A 22,834-nucleotide genomic window follows, 5' to 3' on the forward strand; every position below is an offset into this window, starting at 1 on the left:
TATATATATATATATATATATATATATGTGTGTGTGTGTGTGTGTGTTTGCTTGCCATTTTTGCCTTTGTTGCAATAGGGTAGTACAGACAGACAAGAAGTGAAGTGGTATGGAGAGGGGGAAGGGATCGGGAAAGGTGCTCGAGTCACCCAAAGCGTGGTCATGCTACATGTTGGAGTGCAGCCCACGAGGCAATCGGCTCTGATGATAGTCTATTTAAAAAAAAGTATTATATGTACATACAGATTGTAAAAAAGAAATAAAAAAAAAAAACTTGCAGATTTTGCTACAATATATACATTGTTTTAATAAAGTAGCATATATAACTAAAATATATATTGTTGACCATATACAGCTGCCACATATGATAACATCATAATTCATCATATAGATATTAGCATATGTACATCTATAAATTATATCTTCATGTACACAGAAAATGTATGTGAAAATTATATATGGCCTTATAGGTAACATTTATGGCAATATCACTCTCGATAGGGCAATATATGTCCTATATATTACGTTTGTGTATGGGAGGACCTATAAAGGAAAATCTGCACATCTTGGAAATTACTGTATCGTGTAGTGTAGAATTATTGAAATATTTCTCAACCCACCTTAACTTTTTTACTTCTAATACACTACAGTTACTGTAGTATTTTAAATTTGTGTGTATTTGTTCAGCAGCTCCATCTCCAGTGAACATGGCCAAACCACTGTCTATGGACAAACCAGAATGCTTAATTGACACAGAGTCAGGTGGGAAGCTGTATGTCAAGGAGTCAGCACTGCAGATCCTGCAGAAGATCGAGCAGCCAGTGGTGGTGGTGGCTGTGGTGGGACTCTACCGCACTGGGAAGTCCTACCTGATGAACCGCCTCGCAGGACAACAAACAGGTTAGACCTACATGTAAACAGGCAGCACTGATAGCATCCAAAAGTTTAAAGGGGTCATATGATGCTGCTAAAAAGAACATTATTTTGTATATTTGGTGTAATGAAATGTGTTTATGCGGTTTAAAGTTAAAAAAACACATTATTTTCCACAGACTGTACATTATTGTTTCTCCTCTATGCCCCGCCTTTCTGAAACGCGTCGATTTTTACAAAGCTCATCGGTCTGAAAAAGCGAGGTGTGCTGTGATTGGCCAGCTATCCAATGCGTTGTGATTGGCCGAATACCTCAAGCGTGAGACGGAAATGTTACGCCCCTCACCATACTGTTGATGCCGTGTCCCGGCCGGAGCGACGAGACAAAAACATAAAACCCATTACAAACGAGGCATTTGTTGCATCCAGTGGGGACATAATTACTGATTATAATGACTTATACTGTCTTTTTACGCGTTGCGTTGCATTGCATCGCGCCGTGTAAACATAAAACTCTGTCTGCATTTGTGATCAGAGAAATGACAAACAACAAGTGCTACTCTACTGCCCAAAACTCGCGTTTGAATCATCAGTGGCAAATCGTTTCTATGAAAACGTACCTACGTGAGTCAGAACTGCCGGCATTTTAGTCTAACGTTACTCTCCCAGGATCAGTAAACAGTCCTCCATAAAATGCGCTGCACACATCTGGATATTTGGGTTAAACTGTTCTGGAACAGTGTTGTAAATACCACTGATTTGTAGTCGTGGCCTCTTTTGGAAGACCAAACAAAGTAGTTTCGCTTTCACAACGAAGCACACAGCGTCTTCACGACATGGCTGCAGCGTCAACAAAACTACAGTGAGAATAAAAGTTACGCCTTCTTTCTTTGCGTGAACATTTGGGCGGTGTTATGCAAATCTTCCCACATAGTGAGGTAGATATGTGGGGGCGTGTTAGAACGAGCTGTTTTAGGTAGGTGTGGCTGACTCTGAACTTTTATAAAGAATATCTCTTTGGATTTGAGACTTTAGTCTTTGCAACTTTACAGATCTTCTTTATGCACCAAGAGCTTGTAACACTCCAAAGTGAAAGGAAAAATTGAAATCGCATCATATGACCCCTTTAAGAGAAACATCATGGACTTCAAATGAACGACCTCCCATGCATATTTGTCATTGTGTTTGTGTGTTTGGAATTATTAGGGTTTGCATTGGGCAGCACAATTGAGTCTAAGACTAAGGGCATCTGGATGTGGTGTGTGCCCCACCCCACTAAAGCAGGGACCACTCTGGTGCTGCTGGACACTGAGGGACTCGGAGATGTGGACAAGGTGATGTAACGGCCAAACTAAAACATAGTAGTTATTTTAACATAAGCAGATTCACGGAACACATTTACTTAATATGGCTTTCAAAACATATCCATTGTCACTACAACGAATTTGTGCTGATTAAGCCCTGTTAAAATAGAGCCCAAATACAAGTTTGTAGTAACACGAGCAGCTTTCATTGATATTAATCTCCAGTAATCTTCTAATTCCATCTCAGGGGGACTCAAAGCATGACAGCAACATCTTCTGTCTGGCTGTGTTACTGAGCAGCACTCTGGTCTACAACAGTCGAGGGACGATTGACAACAGGGCTGTAGAGGAGCTACAGTATCCTTCCAATAAGCTAGATACCTATTAATCTCATAGCTTAATATAATACCTTATTAATTAGCTGATGCTTCATTCAAAGTGTTTTATTAAGGAGTACAAATTCAACACAAGTTTGTTGTCAAAGTAAGATGTCACTTTTTGTAAGGAGATGCACATATGTTTCATTGCCAGGTGCAATTACAGTCAGTTATGAGGAAATGCAATGTTTTTTTTGTTTGTTTGTTTCTGAGAAATGTGCAAAAAGAACAAGAAAAATGAGGGTGTGACTGCTTCCTTAATAACTAGGCTTGGTGATACTGAAAGGTATTTAGCACTGGTGCTGTAAATTTGCATAGTACTTCATGGAATGACTTGTTTGTGTAGTTAGAATATGCATCATGATTTGTTGTTTGACAGCTGCTTTGTGTTCATGCCTGAACAAAATGTCAGATATGTCACTGAACTAACAGAGTGCATCAAGGTCAAATCATCAAATAATGATGCTGATGATTCGGGCGAGTTTGTGAAGTTCTTCCCTAGTTTCATCTGGGCTGTGAGGGACTTCACACTGGAGCGAAAGATTGATGGCAATGATGCAACAGAGGATGAGTACCTAGAGTTTGCTCTGAAACTGAAACCTGGTAATTAAAAAAAATATACAAAACATTTTAAGAGCCCTCACAACGAGTTTGTGTGACTAATTTTTGTCAAGTTTGTCAACATCTTTTGCTACTATTTTAAGATTTACAATATACTGCGGTAGCAAAGATGGTACTCGACCAAAACAAATCTTTTGCTGCAGCGGGTACTGCCACATTTCTGTAACAAACTCAATTTAACCGCAGACTTACAAGATATCAGGCGAACATATCAAAGTGCATTTTCTGTAGTAGTAGTCAACCTTGGCTTGTCATTGTTCTAGATTTCACTGTTTCAGTTGGCAGGTAAAAAGAAAAAACACTGTAATTTAATTTCACAGAAGCAAATTAGGGGAGAGTGGGGTGTTTTGAGGCTTGAGTTGAAGTTGAGCCACCCTTTGTTTCTAGGCAACCATAAACAAAATTGGTCATGCGGATTATAAACATACTCAAGTTTTAAGAAAAACAAATAATTAAATTAATAAAACATGCTTGTAAGCAGTGTTATCATTAACTGAAACCAAGATAGGAAAATGAAGATGAAAGGACTAAAGCTACTGTAAATGACAACTAAAACGACTGCCTTTAAAACTAACTAAAACAAAAAATAAACACACATGAACTAAATTTAGTTCCCTTTCAATAGGGAAACTCGCACTGCATTGTCTTGACTGGTGTCTGAAGCATGTCTAAACATGACAATAACATTAGTCAGCGACAGCCTATGACCACTATACTACTATACGACCATAATATAAAATGGTGCCAGAAGAGCACATCATATGCTGGTTTTTTCAACAGGGCATCCTCTTCTTCATCTTCACAAGACCGTTTGTTTATGTTAACACCCGGCTAAGCATGCTAAGAGTGTATTCTAGTGATGTCCGGTTCGCGAACGAATCGTTCGATTTAACTGGTTCTTCTTAGTGAACCGGTTGAACCAGTTCACCAAATCGGACTGAATCGTTTGAAACGGGTCGCGTCTCCAATAAGCATTAATCCACAAATTACTTAAATTAATCACGTTTTTAACGTGGCTGACACTCCCTTGAGTCGAAATAAACCAATATCCTGGAGTAATTAATTTACTCAAACAGTACAGACTGAACTGCTGTGAAGAGAGAACTGAAGATGAACACGAGCAGAGCAGCATGTGTGCAGCGAGACGGATAACGAACGTACACGCCCACTGCTGGAGCGGTTCTCGTTCTCGAGTCAAGAACCGGTTGCATCGGTTTTCGGATCACCAGTACACTGAACCGAGAACCGTTTCTTTCGGACACGTCCGATTTGAGAACCGATGAGCTGATTCTCGTTCTCGAGTCAAGAACCGGTTGCATTTGGGGGGTTTTCCACTGGGTACAGTACCTGGTACCTGGTACTTTTTTTAGTACCACCTCGGTTGGGGTTCCAAGTAGTGATGTCCGGTTCGCGAACGAATCGTTCGATTTAACCGGTTCTTCTTAGTTAACCGGTTGAACCAGTTCACCAAATCGGACTGAATCGTTTGAAATGGTTCGCGTCTCCAGTAAGCATTAATCCACAAATTACTTAAATTATTAACTTTTTTAACGTGACTGACACTCCCTCTGGGTCTAAATAAATCAATATCCCAGAGTAATTCATTTACTCAAACAGTACACTGACTGAACTGCTGTGAAGAGAGAACTGAAAATGAACAATGATACTGCACATGCATGTAATGTTTCAAGAGGACGAAAAGCATGTTATCCAAGTATTTTGTTAAACATCAGAAAGTGTGATAATATAAATATATTAGTCAAGAACCGGTTGCATCGGTTTTCAGATCACCAGTACACTGAACCGAGAATTGTTTCTTTCGGACGCGTCCGATTTGAGAACCGATGAGCTGATGATACTGCGCATGCGTGATTCAGCGTGAAGCTACCGAACAGATTGCCTACTATGACTGACACAGCACGTCTGAACCGAACTAGTTCTTTTGGACAACTGATTCTGTGCTAATGTTATGAGCGCAGGTAAACTGAAGACTTGAATGAAGGGCAATCTGGCGAAACTTACGTTTATTTAATAACAAATAAATCGCAATGGATTATGTATAGTACGTGGATTATGGTTTCTGTGCTGATGACAATTAATTTATTTACTTAATATCTTCAAGACTTAAATCCTCGTATGCACATCACTGCCTGTTACTGTATTTGGATGCTTAGTTGCAAAACTGCAAAAGTGTAAACTTTTCAGATCATGATTATGATGTTTTAACTGACTGAAGTTACGATTACTGACTTTATTTATTTGAATGTGTATTTTTATCCCGGCCTGGGCTGATAGACTTGAAATCATTACGTCATCGCGAATGACGTCATTATGTTAGGGCATAAAAGAACCGATAAACCGGTTTTTAACCATTTCATTGAAACAAACTGTCCGAAAGAACCGGTTCGCGGAAAAGACCTGGACTTCCCATCACTAGTGTATGCTTCTGTGTCAGTGGCTTGCTTTGATACCTGCAAATTCACACAACTTGCTCTCAAGGGGAGTTGAATGTGCTCATTGCGCTTATTTCTTTTTGGATAAGGAAGGATAGAGTGCGTTTGACTCACAAGGAAGTGGCATGTGCTCATTGTGATGTATTTGCAGGACTACTGAGAGAGAATTAGAAGTTTGATTCTTCTTTGCTTTGCCTTTTACCCAAGATTGTAGACAGCGTTTGCATGAATGCATTGCCCCTTAAGGGAGTTGAACAGGCTCATAGTGAAGCATTTGCGGATTCTGTTTAATGAATCTTTTATTATATTGTGTTTGCACTTTGTTGGTTATTTTGAGAGGATTCGCAAGAGTCCAAGAATCAGCGTTGGATTGACCGGATTCTGACTAAATAAAATACCTCTGATTGGCCATTGTGATTTACGTACTTATCAGCTGCAATGCTCAACACTTCAAAAAACATGTTGTAAATAGAAAGCTTTGGTACTCTTTTGATTAGTATCTTCTAGCGCCTCTGAAGAACTGGGCCAACTGAACTGTTGGACAATAAAATACTTTTGGGGGGACCACAGACAGTTGTCATACGATTCTCATTCACTGTATTGCATTAACAGAAGTCAGTTAATAAAAAAATAATACAAATATTATTTCATGACAGTGGGGGTGGAAACCTTTACTATGTAGCCATGCAGACTTACTATTCATTAAATTTAATGCTGTGTGGGACAGAAGTGCTGGTCTAGGAAAGACAGTCTCACTGGGATGCAGCTGATTATGATGTTTTAACTGACTGAAGTTACGATTACTGACTTTATTTATTTGAATGTGTATTTTTATCCCGGCCTGGGCTGATAGACTTGAAATCATTACGTCATCGCGAATGACGTCATTATGTTAGGGCATAAAAGAACCGATAAACCGGTTTTTAACCATTTCATTGAAACAAACTGTCCGAAAGAACCGGTTCGCGGAAAAGACCTGGACTTCCCATCACTAGTGTATGCTTCTGTGTCAGTGGCTTGCTTTGATACCTGCAAATTCACACAACTTGCTCTCAAGGGGAGTTGAATGTGCTCATTGCGCTTATTTCTTTTTGGATAAGGAAGGATAGAGTGCGTTTGACTCACAAGGAAGTGGCATGTGCTCATTGTGATGTATTTGCAGGACTACTGAGAGAGAATTAGAAGTTTGATTCTTCTTTGCTTTGCCTTTTACCCAAGATTGTAGACAGCGTTTGCATGAATGCATTGCCCCTTAAGGGAGTTGAACAGGCTCATAGTGAAGCATTTGCGGATTCTGTTCTTGCCTGATTCTCGAGCGTTTGAACAGAGCGTGTTTTCTCTAAGGGGAGCTGCATGCTTGCTGCGTGATGTGGTCGCCGTGAGAATTGAGTGCCTGCCGCCCATCGTTAAAGTCCCACTGTTGCCAAGGCAGAAAGACAGACTGATCACGGGGATTGTAGGTGGAGCATGGAATTTTCCCTTTCAGGAACTTTTTGCTGTTTCTAATTCATTACACAGAATAAGAAACTGTGTAATGTGAGATATCTAATCACACATTCATAATATGTTCTCCTCTGATGTCTACATTATAGTTGAAGTGTACATAGGCCTTCTCTTTAAAAAGGGAGGAGGCCTCCGCTCTCCAGAAAAATGCTCAGGCAGTGGTGCCGAGATGTTAGACTCCTTGGCTAGCTGCCTCTAGAAGTAGAGTTGGTAAGCCTCTGTTGAGGCCTCCTACGGTATTTACCATAAAAAGTAACTAAGTAACACAATTAGTTACTTATTTATGAAGTAATGCAATATCATATTACTTTTAAAATGAACTTCCTCCAACATTGCTCATAATTCATTACAAAAATAATGAACAAATTCCATGGATAATGCAGTTTATATTGATTGAACTGTGAATGAGAGTGGTTGCTAAGGGTGTTGCGCAGTGATACACAGAATCGTTGGGTGAAATGGTCATAGCCGTACTTATTATGAATAAAACACAGCTGTTGATCAATCAGAATCAAGGACTGGAACTAACTGTTTTATAAACAATATTTTCACATAAATTCACATATGACTGGGTTGTATTTACTGCCACGGACTTGCATCTATGGTATACATGGCAGAAATAGGCATTTTGGTTGGCAACCTACTTTACTTAGAGTTTTGTAATCTGTAAATTGAGAGAAGCAACAGCATGCATTTATCTGTTCTAGGCACTTCAAAAAAAGTGATGGAGTACAACCTGCCCAGGGAGTGCATCCAAAACTACTTCCCCTCCAGAAAGTGCTTCACTTTCCCGTTTCCAACTGCCCCAGAGAATGTGTCACATCTTGAAAAGTTGGATTCTTCTGACATTTCCTCTGACTTCCTGGAGGTCACAGAAAATTTCTGCAAGTATGCCTTTGAGAAGAGTGAAGTGAAAAAGCTGAAAGACGGAATCACAGTATCTGGCAGAGGTGATTCAAAAGAAAATTGAAAGAGTTTGCATACACTTATAGATTGTTCAATACCCTTTCCTTAACATTGTGTTTAACTTCTTTACTTCTCTGCAGTTCTGGGTCATCTGGCAAAAAATTATGTGGACACCATCTCCAGCGGAGTTGTGCCATGTCTGGAGAACGCTGTGATCGCCATGGCAAAGATTGAAAATGAGGCTGCAGTGAAGGACGGGCTTGAAATTTACCAGAGTGGAATGGAGAAGCTGAAGGACACCTTCCCGCTAGAACTGAAGGATGTGTCCTCAGAACACCAACATCTCAGCAGCACAGCGACACAAACCTTCATGAAGCGTTCATTCAGGGACAATGATGGGGGGTACCTGAAAACTCTAGAGGTAAGCAGGAACTCTTCACATATTTCCAGTTTCAGTTCTTTTAGGTTGATGCTGTGAACTGTTGACACTAGGCAGCCAGGTGAAAAATAAAACATCTCTCCTGGCCCTTTGTTGGTTCTGAATACATCTGAATACCTGCAAACCTAATAATCATTATGAATATTTTAATGCTCTCTTCTGCCATGTCATCAACTGCCACCAAAGGCCACCTCCATTTGAAGGACCTTTGGAAGCCAGCCTTAATTTTGTGGACTTCATTCATCTTATTATTTAGGATGCATCAAGTGTATTCTTTGCATCCTCCAGTCACCCACAATCCTTTGCACACATTCCAATTCATGAAGAAACAGATGAAAAATTAGTTGACACTGAACACCCTCGGGTCATTTATGAACTGCCAGCTCATTTGCAGAATCAAATCACTGAGGGTGCTTTTCAAATTAATGAGGCAGCTCAGATTGGCATCTTTACACAAGACTTATCCCCCTGGGGTCTGAGAATGCTTTTGGGTCCAGGAGAAGTTTTGACATGTCCTGACAATTGTGCTTTTTATTTTTAGTTATAAACACATTAATGGCTAAAATCTGATTACACTGTATTCAGCACAAACTGTGCTACAAAAATATGTATAATGTAAGTTTGTACTTTTGAGAAAACAATGTTTATGCATTGTTAGTAAAAAAAAAAAGAAAAAAAGAAAAATGTGACTGTGGGGCAGGTAAGAAAGAATGTGAGGAAATTAAGAAAATGTATTTTTGTTTGTAGTTTATTTACAACAGTGCAAAATATAATCAAAATATAAATAATAAAGGTCGTAGGCACACTGATCTGTACACACAGACTTGAAAAGTCATGCACATTCTTCCATTCCTGGAAACATTTTATGTTAAACTGTAGACACAAATGAATCATACCTACATTTCCAAAGTACTTGTTGCTTCTTGAACTGAAGAATTTCAATGATGAAATGATGCCAGATGGGCTGGTCTGAGTATTTCAGAAACTGCTGATGTGCTGGGATTTTCACACACATCCATCTCTAGGGTTTACAGAGAATGGTCCAAAAGAAAGATAATATACAGTGAGTGGCAGTTCTGTGGGCAAAAATGCCTTATTGATGCCAGAGGTCAGAGGAGAATGGCCAGACTGGTTGAGCTGATAGAAGGACAACAGCAACTCAAATAGCCACTCGTTGCAACCAAATTATGCAGAAGAGCATCTCTGAATATGTCAAACCTTGAAGCAGATGGCCTACAGCAGCAGAAGACCGGGTGCCACTTCAGTCAGCTAAGAACAGAAGACTGAGGCTTGTGGCCATTAGACTCCGCCCCTTACCTGGACCCCTCTTTATTGAACACTGCCCTTCCTTCACGATACCCCCGCACAACAAGGACACAAGATCCCCCGTTTATTTTTGGACGCTCCTTCCCCTTGGACACTTTATTTCCCCATTTTTATGTTTTATATCTGTTAAATAATAGCCTCTTCATGTCCTGAGGCCACACCCACTGTGTCTGTCGTTTGCTCCTCCCACCACAGTTGGAATGGGAGATTCACATCATGGATGTACAGCCAACAAATCTGCAGCAACTGCATGATGCTATCATGTCAGCACTGACAAGAATCTCTGAGAAATGTCTCCAGCACCTAGTTGAATCAATGTTATGAAAAATTAAGGCTGTTCTGAAGACAAAAGGGGGTCCAACCTGGTACCTAGCAAGGAATACCTGATAAAATGTCAAGTGAGTGTATGTGGCCATATTTAAATTGTGAACTGACTATACTGCTCTAGTGTTAAAATTCCCATTATAATGAAAAGAGCTGACCATACTGCATAATGAATCTCTTATTATATTGTGTTTGCACTTTGTTGGTTATTTTGAGAGGATTCGCAAGAGTCCAAGAATCAGCGTTGGACTGAAGAGGTCCTAGAGGAGTTTCTGAAGCAGAAATCTGTGGATTCTAAAGCCATTCTGCATGCAGACAAAAAACTGACTGAGAAGGAAAAAAAGATTAAGGGTGAGACTGTTAAACCTTCAAATGCTAATTTCCCTGTTTCAAAAAGTGCTCAAATGTTTAGCTACTTGTTGTGAAAGTACTTGCTGGACAATGAAGAACTCTGAGACATGCGCAAGATGATGTAACAGCCAAATTAATTTAACACCAGCTACAAGTAGCATCAAATGCTACAAGCTGTTTCAAAGGTAGAAGATTTACACCTGGCAATAATAATTGCAATATAGGGTGGCTATTTATGCCAATGTCATCACTAATCAAGGTCAATGTGATCAAGATCAACACTTTCACCTCTTCGGGCTTTATTTGTATGGTTCTAAATCAGTTCTTAGTTGTAAGGATGGAACTACAGGTACACCTACATATGTGTAAGTAGTTGATTAAAATAAATTCTTTTAGTGAAATATCCAAGTTGAAAACAGAAGGAAGTGTCCATCTTAAAGTGTGCATTAGTATGTTTAAAGCCATTCACAGTAGTTTTTTCTTTATAGGACAATCATATTTAGCAGATATTACCTTGATAAAATAGATCCTTAGTCTCATGGTTTGAGTCTCTTCTCCATCTAATTTTTTTTCTTTCCAGAGGAAACAGAAAAAGCAGTCCTCCTGGAGCAGGAAATCAAAGTTAAAGAAGAGAAGCAGCGACAGCTAGAAGAGAAGATGGAAGCAGAGAGAAAGAGTAATGAAGAGAGGATGAGGCAGATGAAGGAGAAGATGGATGAGGAGATAAAACTTCAGAGAGAGGAGGCTGAGCGTGCCATGGAGAGTAAACTGAGGGAGCAGGCTGCTCTGTTGGAGAAGGGATTTAAGGAGAAGGCAGACAGGATGAAAGAGGAGATGGAGGAGTTTAAGAGGCAGAATGCTGAAGCTGAGAGTAATAGAGCTAGAGAGTTTGCAGAGATGTTAGAGAATTCCAACAGGAGACACGAGGAATCAATGGCTGTGATGATGCAGCAACACAGAGAACAGATGGAGGCCATACAGCAGACGAATTCACGCTCTTCAGACGGATGTTGTGTCTTGTGAAATGTATCAATTCTGTGATCTCCAAACTAAGGCATTTAATTGCACAATGCAATTTCAATATACAGTCATGTGAAAAAGAAAGGACACCCTATTGAATTACATGGTTTTCCATATTAGGACATAATAAAAACTCACCTGGTCCTTGGCAGGTCTCAAAATTTGGAAAATAAAACCTCAGATGAACAACAACACATGACATATCACACTGTGTCATTATATATTTAACAAAAATAAAGCCATTATGGAAATGCCATGTGTGACAAATTAAGGACACCCTATGATTAAATTGCTTGTAGATCCACTTTTAGTAGCAATAACTTGAAGTAATCATTTTCTGTATGACTTTTATTGCAACAGATTGATTATTTTCTGTTTCAGCTGTTCTGTTGTAGATTTGCTGGTGTGCTCGGGATCATTGTCCTGTTGCATGACCCAATTTTGGCCAAGCATTAGTTGTCACTGTTAAACCTTCAAATGCTAATTTCCCTGTTTCAAAAAGTGCTCAAATGTTTAGCTACTTGTTGTGAAAGTACTTGCTGGACAATGAAGAACTCTGAGACATGCGCAAGATGATGTAACAGCCAAATTAATTTAACACCAGCTACAAGTAGCATCAAATGCTACAAGCTGTTTCAAAGGTAGAAGATTTACACCTGGCAATAATAATTGCAATATAGGGTGGCTATTTATGCCAATGTCATCACTAATCAAGGTCAATGTGATCAAGATCAACACTTTCACCTCTTCGGGCTTTATTTGTATGGTTCTAAATCAGTTCTTAGTTGTAAGGATGGAACTACAGGTACACCTACATATGTGTAAGTAGTTGATTAAAATAAATTCTTTTAGTGAAATATCCAAGTTGAAAACAGAAGGAAGTGTCCATCTTAAAGTGTGCATTAGTATGTTTAAAGCCATTCACAGTAGTTTTTTCTTTATAGGACAATCATATTTAGCAGATATTACCTTGATAAAATAGATCCTTAGTCTCATGGTTTGAGTCTCTTCTCCATCTAATTTTTTTTCTTTCCAGAGGAAACAGAAAAAGCAGTCCTCCTGGAGCAGGAAATCAAAGTTAAAGAAGAGAAGCAGCGACAGCTAGAAGAGAAGATGGAAGCAGAGAGAAAGAGTAATGAAGAGAGGATGAGGCAGATGAAGGAGAAGATGGATGAGGAGATAAAACTTCAGAGAGAGGAGGCTGAGCGTGCCATGGAGAGTAAACTGAGGGAGCAGGCTGCTCTGTTGGAGAAGGGATTTAAGGAGAAGGCAGACAGGATGAAAGAGGAGATGGAGGAGTTTAAGAGGCAGAATGCTGAAGCTGAGAGTAATAGAGCTAGAGAGTTTGCAGAGATGTTAGAGAATTCCAACAGGAGACACGAGGAATCAATGGCTGTGATGATGCAGCAACACAGAGAACAGATGGAGGCCATACAGCAGACGAATTCACGCTCTTCAGACGGATGTTGTGTCTTGTGAAATGTATCAATTCTGTGATCTCCAAACTAAGGCATTTAATTGCACAATGCAATTTCAATATACAGTCATGTGAAAAAGAAAGGACACCCTATTGAATTACATGGTTTTCCATATTAGGACATAATAAAAACTCACCTGGTCCTTGGCAGGTCTCAAAATTTGGAAAATAAAACCTCAGATGAACAACAACACATGACATATCACACTGTGTCATTATATATTTAACAAAAATAAAGCCATTATGGAAATGCCATGTGTGACAAATTAAGGACACCCTATGATTAAATTGCTTGTAGATCCACTTTTAGTAGCAATAACTTGAAGTAATCATTTTCTGTATGACTTTTATTGCAACAGATTGATTATTTTCTGTTTCAGCTGTTCTGTTGTAGATTTGCTGGTGTGCTCGGGATCATTGTCCTGTTGCATGACCCAATTTTGGCCAAGCATTAGTTGTCAGGCTGGTGGCCTCACATTTGACTCTAGAATACTTTGGTATAAAGTGGATTCCATGGTCAACTCAATGACTGTGAGGTGCTCAGGGCCTGTGGCTACAAAACAAGCCTAAAATCATCACCCTTCCATCAGCATTCTTGACTTTTGGTGTGAGGTGTTTGTGCTGATATGCTCTTTAGGTTTTCACCAAACGTGGCACTGTGCATTATGGCCAAACAACTCCACTTTGGTCTTGTCTGTTCAAAGGACATTGTTCTAGAAGACTTATGGTTTGTTCAGATGCAACTTTGCAAACCTAAACTATCCTGCCATAGTTCTTTTTTAGAGAGAAGAGGCTTTCTTCTGGCAACCCTTCCAAACATGCCATACTTGTCCTGTCTTTTTCTTATTGTAATTTCACAAACGTAATCATTTAACATGTTAACTGAGGCCTGTAGAGTCTGAGGTGTAGTTCTTGGGTTTTTTGCAATTTCTCAGAGTATTGTACGGTCTGACCAATGGGTGAATTTCCTGGGACATCCACTCCTGGGAAGGTCTTGAATGTCTTCCACTTGTGAATAATCTTCCTCACTGTGGAATGATGGACTTCACATTGTTTGGAAATGGCCATATTACTCTTCCCAGATTGATAGCAGCAACAATTGCTTCTCTAAGATCATTGCTGATGTCTTTCCTCTTTAGAATTGTGTTAACACACACCTGAAGGCTCCAGACCAGCAAACTGCCAAAACTTCTGCTTTAAATTTTCAATAGGGTGTCCTTTCTTTTTCACATGACTGTATATAGACGCATACTTTTACAATAAAGCAGTACAATTGATCTTTTTCTGTCTCCACATCGAACAGTGATTCCTTGATTTTGGATATGATGGAATAGGACATTTAATTTTCACTTCACAAGCATGTTTTGTGTCTCCAGTATAAATGGCCTATGATCTATCATAATGAAATGTTTATTTGACATTACAAATTAATTATAAACTGTCACAATTAAGGTTAACTACTAATAATTTTTCCTGACATTGCACAACATATTTGTAAAAACACAATATCTGTGTGTGTGTGTGTGTGTGTGTGAGGTTAAGAAAGTGAGTGCTGTATTTGTGTACACATTTGTCAAGTTTCTCTGTAGTGAAACTATGCCAGCTGTATGTTCCATTAACCAATACAATGAAAATAAATAAAGAAGATTTTCACATTATGTAATGTAAGGTTTGTAAGTACCACGCACTGGCTCAAAAATGAAATCCAATATTGTGGGAAGGTATTGTAACGTGGAGAGGTGTGACAACAGGGTTGGATCCAAATGCAAGCTTTAATCCAAAGAGTGGTCAGAACAGGCAGGGTCAAAACACCAGTAAACAGTAGCACACAAGGTAATCCAAAAGGGAAATCCAAAAACAGGCAACGGTCAGGGCAGGCAGCAAACGATCAAAAACAGATAAAACAATCCAAGGTCAAAACCACTAGGTACGGCAAGGCAAGCCAAGGACAAAAACACGAAGACACAGAGATGTAACAGGCTAACCAATAATCAGCCATGTACAGGTGCATCTCAATAAATTAGAATGTCATGGAAAAGTTAATTTATTTCAGTAATTCAACTCAAATTGTGAAACTCGTGTATTAAATAAATTCAATGCACACAGACTGAAGTAGTTTAAGTCTTTGGTTCTTTTAATTGTGATGACAAAAACCCACCAATTCACTATCTCAACAAATTAGAATACTTCATAAGACCAATACAAAAAACATTTTTAGTGAATTGTTGGCCTTCTGGAAAGTATGTTCATTTACTGTACATGTACTCAATACTTGGTAGAGGCTGCGGTTCTCTCGGTTGGTTGTGCATCTTTTAATTCCACACTTTTTCCTTCCACTCAACTTTCTGTATCTGCTTGGATACAGCACTCTGTGAACAGCCAGCTTATTTGGCAATGAATGATTGGGGCTTACCCTCCTTGTGAAGGGTGTCAATGATTGTCTTCTGGACAACTGTCAGATCAGCAGTCTTCCCCATGATTGTGTAGCCTAGTGAACCAAACTGAGAGACCATTTTGAAGGCTCAGGAAAACTTTGCAGGTGTTTTGAGTTGATTAGCTGATTGGCATGTCACCATATTCTAATTTGTTGAGATAGTGAATTGGTGGGTTTTTGTTAAATGTGAGCCAAAATCATCACAATTAAAAGAACCAAAGACTTAAACTACTTCAGTCTGTGTGCATTGAATTCATTTAATACACGAGTTTCACAATTTGAGTTGAATTACTGAAATAAATTAACTTTTCCACGACATTCTAATTTATTGAGATGCACCTGTATGTGTGGATGAGTGCAACCTTTATAGCAGGGCTGGGCAACTTTGGTCCTGGAGGGCCACTGTCCTGCAGAGTTTAGCTCCAACCCTAACCAAACATGACTGAAGTTGCCCAGCCCTGCTTTATAGTGTGACTGATGGGAAACAGGTGTGAGTGTGTGATTGGTTCCTAGGTGAGGGATCATGGGAAATGGAGTCCGGAGAAAACAAAGAAAAGACATAATTGTGACAGGTATTCTGCATGTAGGTCTTTTACTTGTGCTCAAGTAGAAGTCACTTAATTTATTAAAATTTCAGTTTGATTCTATACAGCAAAATGTAGAGACGTGCAGAAACACAACAACTGACTTACAGCAACACATCCTTAGATTAAATCAAATGCAAATAAAATAGCTTGGGCTGTCAATACAGTCATGGTCATAATTATTGGAATACAGAATTATTATTATATTTATATAATAAAAAAAATCTACAAAACCCTAACCTTTCACTGAAGTAAATTTGTTGATTTTGATGTTTGTTTTGTTTGTTTTCACTGTCCTGATGGACGATCCAGACAAGGTTTCTAGCAGAGGCAGTCAGGTTTTTATTTATTTATTTTTTATTTTTTAATTTGTTGATATTTCATAGAATCCACGTTGCCATGCATCTGAACAAGATGTCCAGGACCTCCGGCAGAAAAATAGGCCCACAGCATTAAAGATACAACAGTATATTTAATTGTACATATGGAGTCCTTTTTATCCTTATGCACCAAGCCCATCTTGAGTGTTTGCTGCCAAAAAGCTAATTTTGTAATTGCATCTGACCATAGAACCCAGTCCTGTTTGAAGTTCCAGTAGTGTCTGGCAAATGAATATGCTGGAGTTTGTTTTTGGAGAGAGCCACTCAAACTCTCCTCCTCACCATGCATCAGGACAATATAAATACATCCTCTTCCAGGAAGATTTGTAAAATCTTTAGTTGATTGGAAATTCTTAATTATTGCCCTTGTGGCAACTGAATATACTGGAGTTTGTTTTTGGATGAGAGCAGAGGATTTTTTTTACACCCTACCAAACAACTTGTGGTAACGGAGGTGCTGTTCTCCTTGCCTTGCTTTAAGACAATAAATCTGCCTCTTCCAGGCAGATTCATTACATTTCCTGTTGATTGGAGCTTCTTAACTCTTTCCCCGCCATTGACGAGTTATCTCGTCTTTTACAAGAAAACGCTTCCCCGCCAAAGACGAGATTTTACGGCATTTCGTGTTTTCACTGTTATACACTCGGGGGGAGCAGGAGAAACAATGTACAGTATGTGGAAAATAATGTGTTTTTTTAACCTTAAACCGCATAAACACATTTCATTACACCAAATACACAAAATAATGTTCTTTTTAGCAACATCATATGACCCCTTTAAGATAGAATAAAACTACAGCAAAATATTCTGGAGGCCATCAAATTTGAGTGAAAATCATCAAAATCGCTGGTGGTGGCTGGCAACTCTTTTCAAAAATGCTGGCGGGGAAAGAGTTAATTATTGCCCTGATGGTGGAAATGGGCATTTTCAATGCTTGAGGTTCACAAAATTAAATGAAATGAAATGAAAGCTGGACAATTTCATGTTTGTAGTCATAATAATTTCAACGTGTATTAGAGAAAATCATTTATATAATAATGTGATTTTCCCCCCACTTTCATTTGTTTTGTTTAGTCTGTTGAAAGGTTAGATTTTTGTAAAAAAAAAAATTGGAAAGATCAAAAAGATAAATACAGATTTATTTTCACAAACTTCTTTGATTATATTTACCAAGGGTGCAAATAATTCTGACCATGACTAGATTACATTTTTTAACCGTGATTAAACGCACATTTTTTGTGTAATTAATCATGATTAAACCCACACATACCATGAAATTAAGCATATGTAATTTATCTTGTTTAACACATTAACTTTGTCATCATTTACTTTATTCCGAAAAATAAACCAGTAGACTGAAGGGTGATTCTCACAAAACCTAAATTTAGGTGTCTTTCCAAAAAAGCAGACTCTTGGAGACTCCAAAAGGACACCAAATAACCAAATGATATAAGGTGTCCATATAATTCGTAAATTGATGCACTCCAAAACACACATGGGAAAAAAATACATAAATTCACAGTGTATAGTATGTGTAGAGTGCAACAGCAAAGAGCTTGTTTACATTTTGGGCAAGTCAAGTTGTGAAAGCGAATAGGACCACATGGAGATACCAAAAAAAACCTAAACTAACCGCCTTAACCTGACTGCATATATTTACTACAGTACATTCAGAATGACTAAACACAGCAACATAAACATGACAAATCAAAACATCCTGAATGTGTGTGGAAACAATGTGAATGTACTGAAATATATCTGTACATATTTCAGTGATTGACTTGATTGACGTGAATTTGATGTAGATATTTGATGAAGAAGCGCCTTGAGAGATGCCCTGAAATGCCAAACTTCCCTGCCTTTAAAGAAAGGTGGCTGCAATCAGGGGAGGAATGAAATAAGTGCACTTCTCATAGTGGATCATTACAAATGAACATCAAGATATCAGAGAACATTTACAGAGACATGTTCAGTTATGCTATAATATACTACTTGCTTTGTATGAATAAAGTTAACAAATTATTACTGTTGTTGTTACTAAATAGTTTCATATCTCATGATTATTTATCTATTTATTTATTTATTTATAAGAGACTATAAAAAAAAACTTTTTGCCCCAAAACCACTCCTTTCCTGGTAAAACAAAACAAAACAAACGAACTTGATTTTCAAAATTCAGCAAATTTGAGCGTCTCCAGCACATTTTATAATACCCAAAAATAAACATTTCACACATTAGGCACACTCATGGGTATCAGTTACTTGGTCATCAAGCACTGAATATTTGCCAGCTAGGAATCCATCTTATGATCCATCTGTTTTCAAATCCACATCATTTGAATATCACAACATTGATATTGATGTCTGTCAAAAAATAATGTGCACAATACATGGTAGTATTTACGAGAAGCAGAGGTCCAGCGAGTACACACATTCCTACTCCTTTCCAACAAGGAGAAAATCGCAGCCTGAGTGGCTTCAACATGCTGTCTGTCAGAAAAGATAATATAGCTAATATATAATACATGTGAATATACATTTGTTCTTCACTCACTGAAATTGATAGGTGATTTTTGCCAAAACTAACTTAAATATTGGTTTGGGAAAAAAAACTTTTATGGGCATAGAACCAAGCAGAATCCATTAGAAAAAAACAGAAGAAAAAAGATAACAAAAGGAAAACAGAAAAAAAAAAGATCAAAAAGATAGGAGGAAAAAAAGTTACCTTTGGTATGATCTTACACTACTCGCTCTCAGTGGCTGGGTAAAATGAAAGACCTGAGGTGAGCTGGGCAGAGATTGCAAAGCTACATTGTTGGGTTGCTACTAGGTTTAAGGATGGTTTTCCTTCTGAGACAGAACATGAAATTAAACACCCTGCAATAAAACAAAGCTCACTGATCTGGAGAGAAGATCTCAAAGAAAGAGCATAGGGCACCACCTTGCCCAAACTTATTTCCTAGCTTATCTATGATTCCCTCTTCTACTCCCTCTCCTTTCCTTGTGACTCAAGTCAATGAAAGTTCACTAAGAATGTCTATGTATCACATATGATGCATCTTGTGAATCTGTTGTTTTTGGTAAAATGGTCTCAATTTCACAGCAGTCACTCATATTTTGAGAAAGACCCAAAACTGAAAAGAATTCTGTTCTGCTGTTCAGGGGGTGTGCCTCTCACAAGGTCTCTGGTGAGAATGTTTTCCTATCTCTGGCCAGGCGTGACCCTTGGGTCACAGGATCCTGACCAATCAAAAGGTCTTCTGTGTTTACCACTTTGAGTTGATGATTTATTTATTGTGGTCTGGATATGTAAGGGAAAGTGGCAAAACAGTCATTGGGATTCTGTAACCAGACAAATCGCTGCACAGTCTGTGAGAGCGCTGCATAGTTGTGCACTATGCTGTATTAGAAAGGGCCTGATCTTCCTGATGTTGTGTTGTGCAAACCTGCATAATCGTGTGGTTTTGAAGGTCAGCTGGTCATCAAAGAACACCCCAAGATTCCTAACCGAACTTGATGGGATAATACCTTGATGATCCTAGCTGGATGGTGAAATTGTGCTGTAAAGTTGTAGTGGAAGGAAAGATGAGAAGCTGTCTTTACCAGGTTGAGCTGCAAGTGATGATCTTTCAACTATGCCGACATGTCCTCCAGTCGGAGGTTCTAATGTTCAGGTTCTAATAAACTCGGTCATATTGCCCGATACAGTCGACAACTGTGGCCTGTTGAGTCTGGCTTTTGGCCAGCTAGGGTGACAACGAAGGAAACACTTGTGGAAAAGACTGATCAACCGCCTGTGGTTACTAGTCAGAGTACTGAAGCGGGCATTGAAGGTTTAAAGACCTCCTGTCTTGTCTGTCCTACGGTGGTCCAGCATCTTATTGGCAAATGCCCCACTGTTACAATTCAAATGGGGGGTGTTCCTGTTTTATGTCTGCTGGATACTGGGTCAGTGGTGACCACTGTAAGGCCTCGGTTATACGGTTATACTCCAGTTCGGACGTGTACACGGTCGGCTGCGGACTACTTGTATTTATACTACTGATAGTGTATGCTGAGGTCCGCTCGGCGGACATGTTCCACACATGCACAGTAGATTGGCTTGAACAGTGAACAAACATGGCAACGTCCATGCAGGAGGAAGAGCAATTTCCCTCCATGAATTATTGCACATCTAGCTGTCTTTATATTGTTTTATCGACGGATTGTAGAGGTGCGGGTAGCAACGGACTTCTTCACTCAGCCTCTCTTAAAATCCAATGTCCATGTTGTTTTTCCAGAGTATGCGCAGTTGGTGCTTTTGTATCCTAAGTATGTGCGGTCACAAAAATTGGGAAACACGTGGATGTCCGCAAAGAGTCTCCGCGTACACCCTCCGATGACGATTTTTACATTACGCGGACCATTGCTCACTAACACACACGGAAAGTATAACAAAAGCTTAACAGTGTTTTGATCAACATTTTTGACAGCTAGCACTGGACACTTTAACCCCACAGGGGTCGACGGAGGTCTCTGCACAATCACCTCACTTTTTTTCTTATCAGTGTGAAAGAGACTTAAAATACTCCGCTGATTTTGGTAATACAGATCAGAGTAATACATCATTCTGTTACTGAAATGAACTGAAACTCAGCGAATACTTGCCTCACAGACATGAGAGATATGTTTATATAGAAAGAAATATAGAAAGCTTGAAACATCTACTTTTAAAGGATATAAAAATAATTAAAAATGAATGTGGCTAGGTTGTAGAACTAGCAGGGTCCCAGGTAGCAAGCGCAATCGGGCCAATTACGGCTGAGTGTCGGCTCACTCGGCTGTGTTCTGGCAGTGGCTTACCGAAAGTGAGCCAGCTCTGGCCCAGTAATGGTTGCCAGATTTGGCTAGGCTTTGGATGTGCAGATCTGGTCCGAATTGCACTGAGACACGGCACATTTAGCCACATTCGGCCCGATTACGGACCATAAGGGCTGGTCTGATTTTGGCTGAGATATGGGCATGCAGACCCGGACCAGTTTAGGTTGAGTGCTGGGGGTGGGTCTCCATTTACAATGTGGTAAATAGTATGTAGCAGTGACACTTAAACTTAAACATAATATCTTTTAGCTGCCCATGTTATTTCTTAGTGTAGTTTTTTCATTTTTATCCAACATTCTCTTTTTTCTTTAACATTTGGAAATTAATTATTTAATTAATATAATGAAACAAGCTTAAAGTGCTTAAGGGAACTTTACATTTTTTTTGCTATATGAGTTTCAAGACATGCGCACTAGCTTTGACATCTAATGACAAAACTTGATAGGCTTTTTGTGCTGCTAATTGCCAGAAGACCAGAAGAACTTGCTACCCTGGTAAGTAAACATTTGATAATCTAACATATAATATCATTTTAATAAACCGTTCTACACATATAATATCAAAATAATGTTTATTTATAATGAAGCTATAATTGTGAGTTTGCTGACATAGTGCTAGAATTTAGCTCCAACCATAATCAAGCACACCTGATCCAGCTAATCAAGGTCTTCAGGATTACTAGAAACTTCCAAGCAGGTGTGAGTTGGAGCTGGTTGGAGCTAAACTGTGCAGAGCTGTGGCCCTTCAGGAATTGAGTTTGACACCACTGTATTGTGACTGATCGGATTTGGGCCAGTACTGGCTAAGTGTTTTATTTCTAGTCGGTGTGATTGTGGCCCAATGCCGGTGGTGTTGACTAAGTTTTAGTACCCAGACTCCGGCCAGTACCGGCTAAGTGTTTCAATTCTTGTCGGCGTGATTGTGGCCCAATGCTGGCAGTTTTGGCAGCCAGACTCAGGCCAGTGTATTTGGGCCATTTCTGGGGCGTCATTCATCCCATGTCCATGCCAACTCTGGCAACCGCAGCCGGGCCGTGTTATTTCATCCGGCCTGCCAGATCTGGGCCATTATCGGGCCAAACTGTTTTGGCTACCTGGGGTTTCTGCAGGATTTTTAAGCTCAAATTTAAGACTTTTTAAGACCTTAGTCCTTAGTTTTATAAAATGATACACTTCACATTTCAGCCTTTAAACCATTTTTGATAAAATCAATAACACAGGCAGGGTCGAAACACCAGCAAACAGGTATAGCACGGGCAAAACACAAGAGTAGTCCAAAGACAGACGTGATCAGACTCTGGCGAACCATATCCAACAGGGCAAGGCAAAGAGAGATAATCCAGGTACGCAACAATATTCCAGGCAGGGGCAAACAGAGTCCGAACGGTAAAACAATAGATAATCCAAGGTACACAGGCAGGAAACAGTAAATAACAAGACTAGACTAGACTATGAAAACACGATATGGCTTCATAAAGCAGCTATCACTAAGATAGTGATAAACGCAGAACAATACTCGGCCATTTGAGAAGGATCTGAGTGGGTGTAATATAGTGTGTGTGTGATTGACTGCAGCTGTGTCCAATCAGTGCAATGTAACATG

At 39.2% G+C, this 22,834-nt stretch overlaps 1 protein-coding gene across 2 annotated transcripts in view; it reads left to right on the top strand.

The window, feature by feature from the left end:
- LOC107665208 (guanylate-binding protein 1-like) overlaps positions 1-22,834 on the top strand; it is a 58,941-nt gene that overhangs the window by 2,954 nt on the left and 33,153 nt on the right. Inside the window, exons 2-7 of one of the 2 annotated variants that reach the window (XM_016455994.1) lie at positions 688-900; positions 2,080-2,207; positions 2,425-2,534; positions 2,967-3,157; positions 7,839-8,081; positions 8,178-8,458. In XM_016455994.1, coding sequence (XP_016311480.1) covers positions 708-900; positions 2,080-2,207; positions 2,425-2,534; positions 2,967-3,157; positions 7,839-8,081; positions 8,178-8,458 — 1,146 coding nt within the window. In that variant the 5' untranslated portion in view covers positions 688-707. The remainder of the gene's footprint in view (positions 1-687; positions 901-2,079; positions 2,208-2,424; positions 2,535-2,966; positions 3,158-7,838; positions 8,082-8,177; positions 8,459-22,834) is intronic. The other variant, XM_016455993.1, reaches the window with a different exon arrangement.

Source organism: Sinocyclocheilus anshuiensis, unplaced genomic scaffold (assembly GCF_001515605.1).
Source record: "Sinocyclocheilus anshuiensis isolate Anshui unplaced genomic scaffold, SAMN03320099.WGS_v1.1 scaffold852, whole genome shotgun sequence".
Classification (NCBI taxonomy): Eukaryota; Metazoa; Chordata; class Actinopteri; order Cypriniformes; family Cyprinidae; genus Sinocyclocheilus; species Sinocyclocheilus anshuiensis.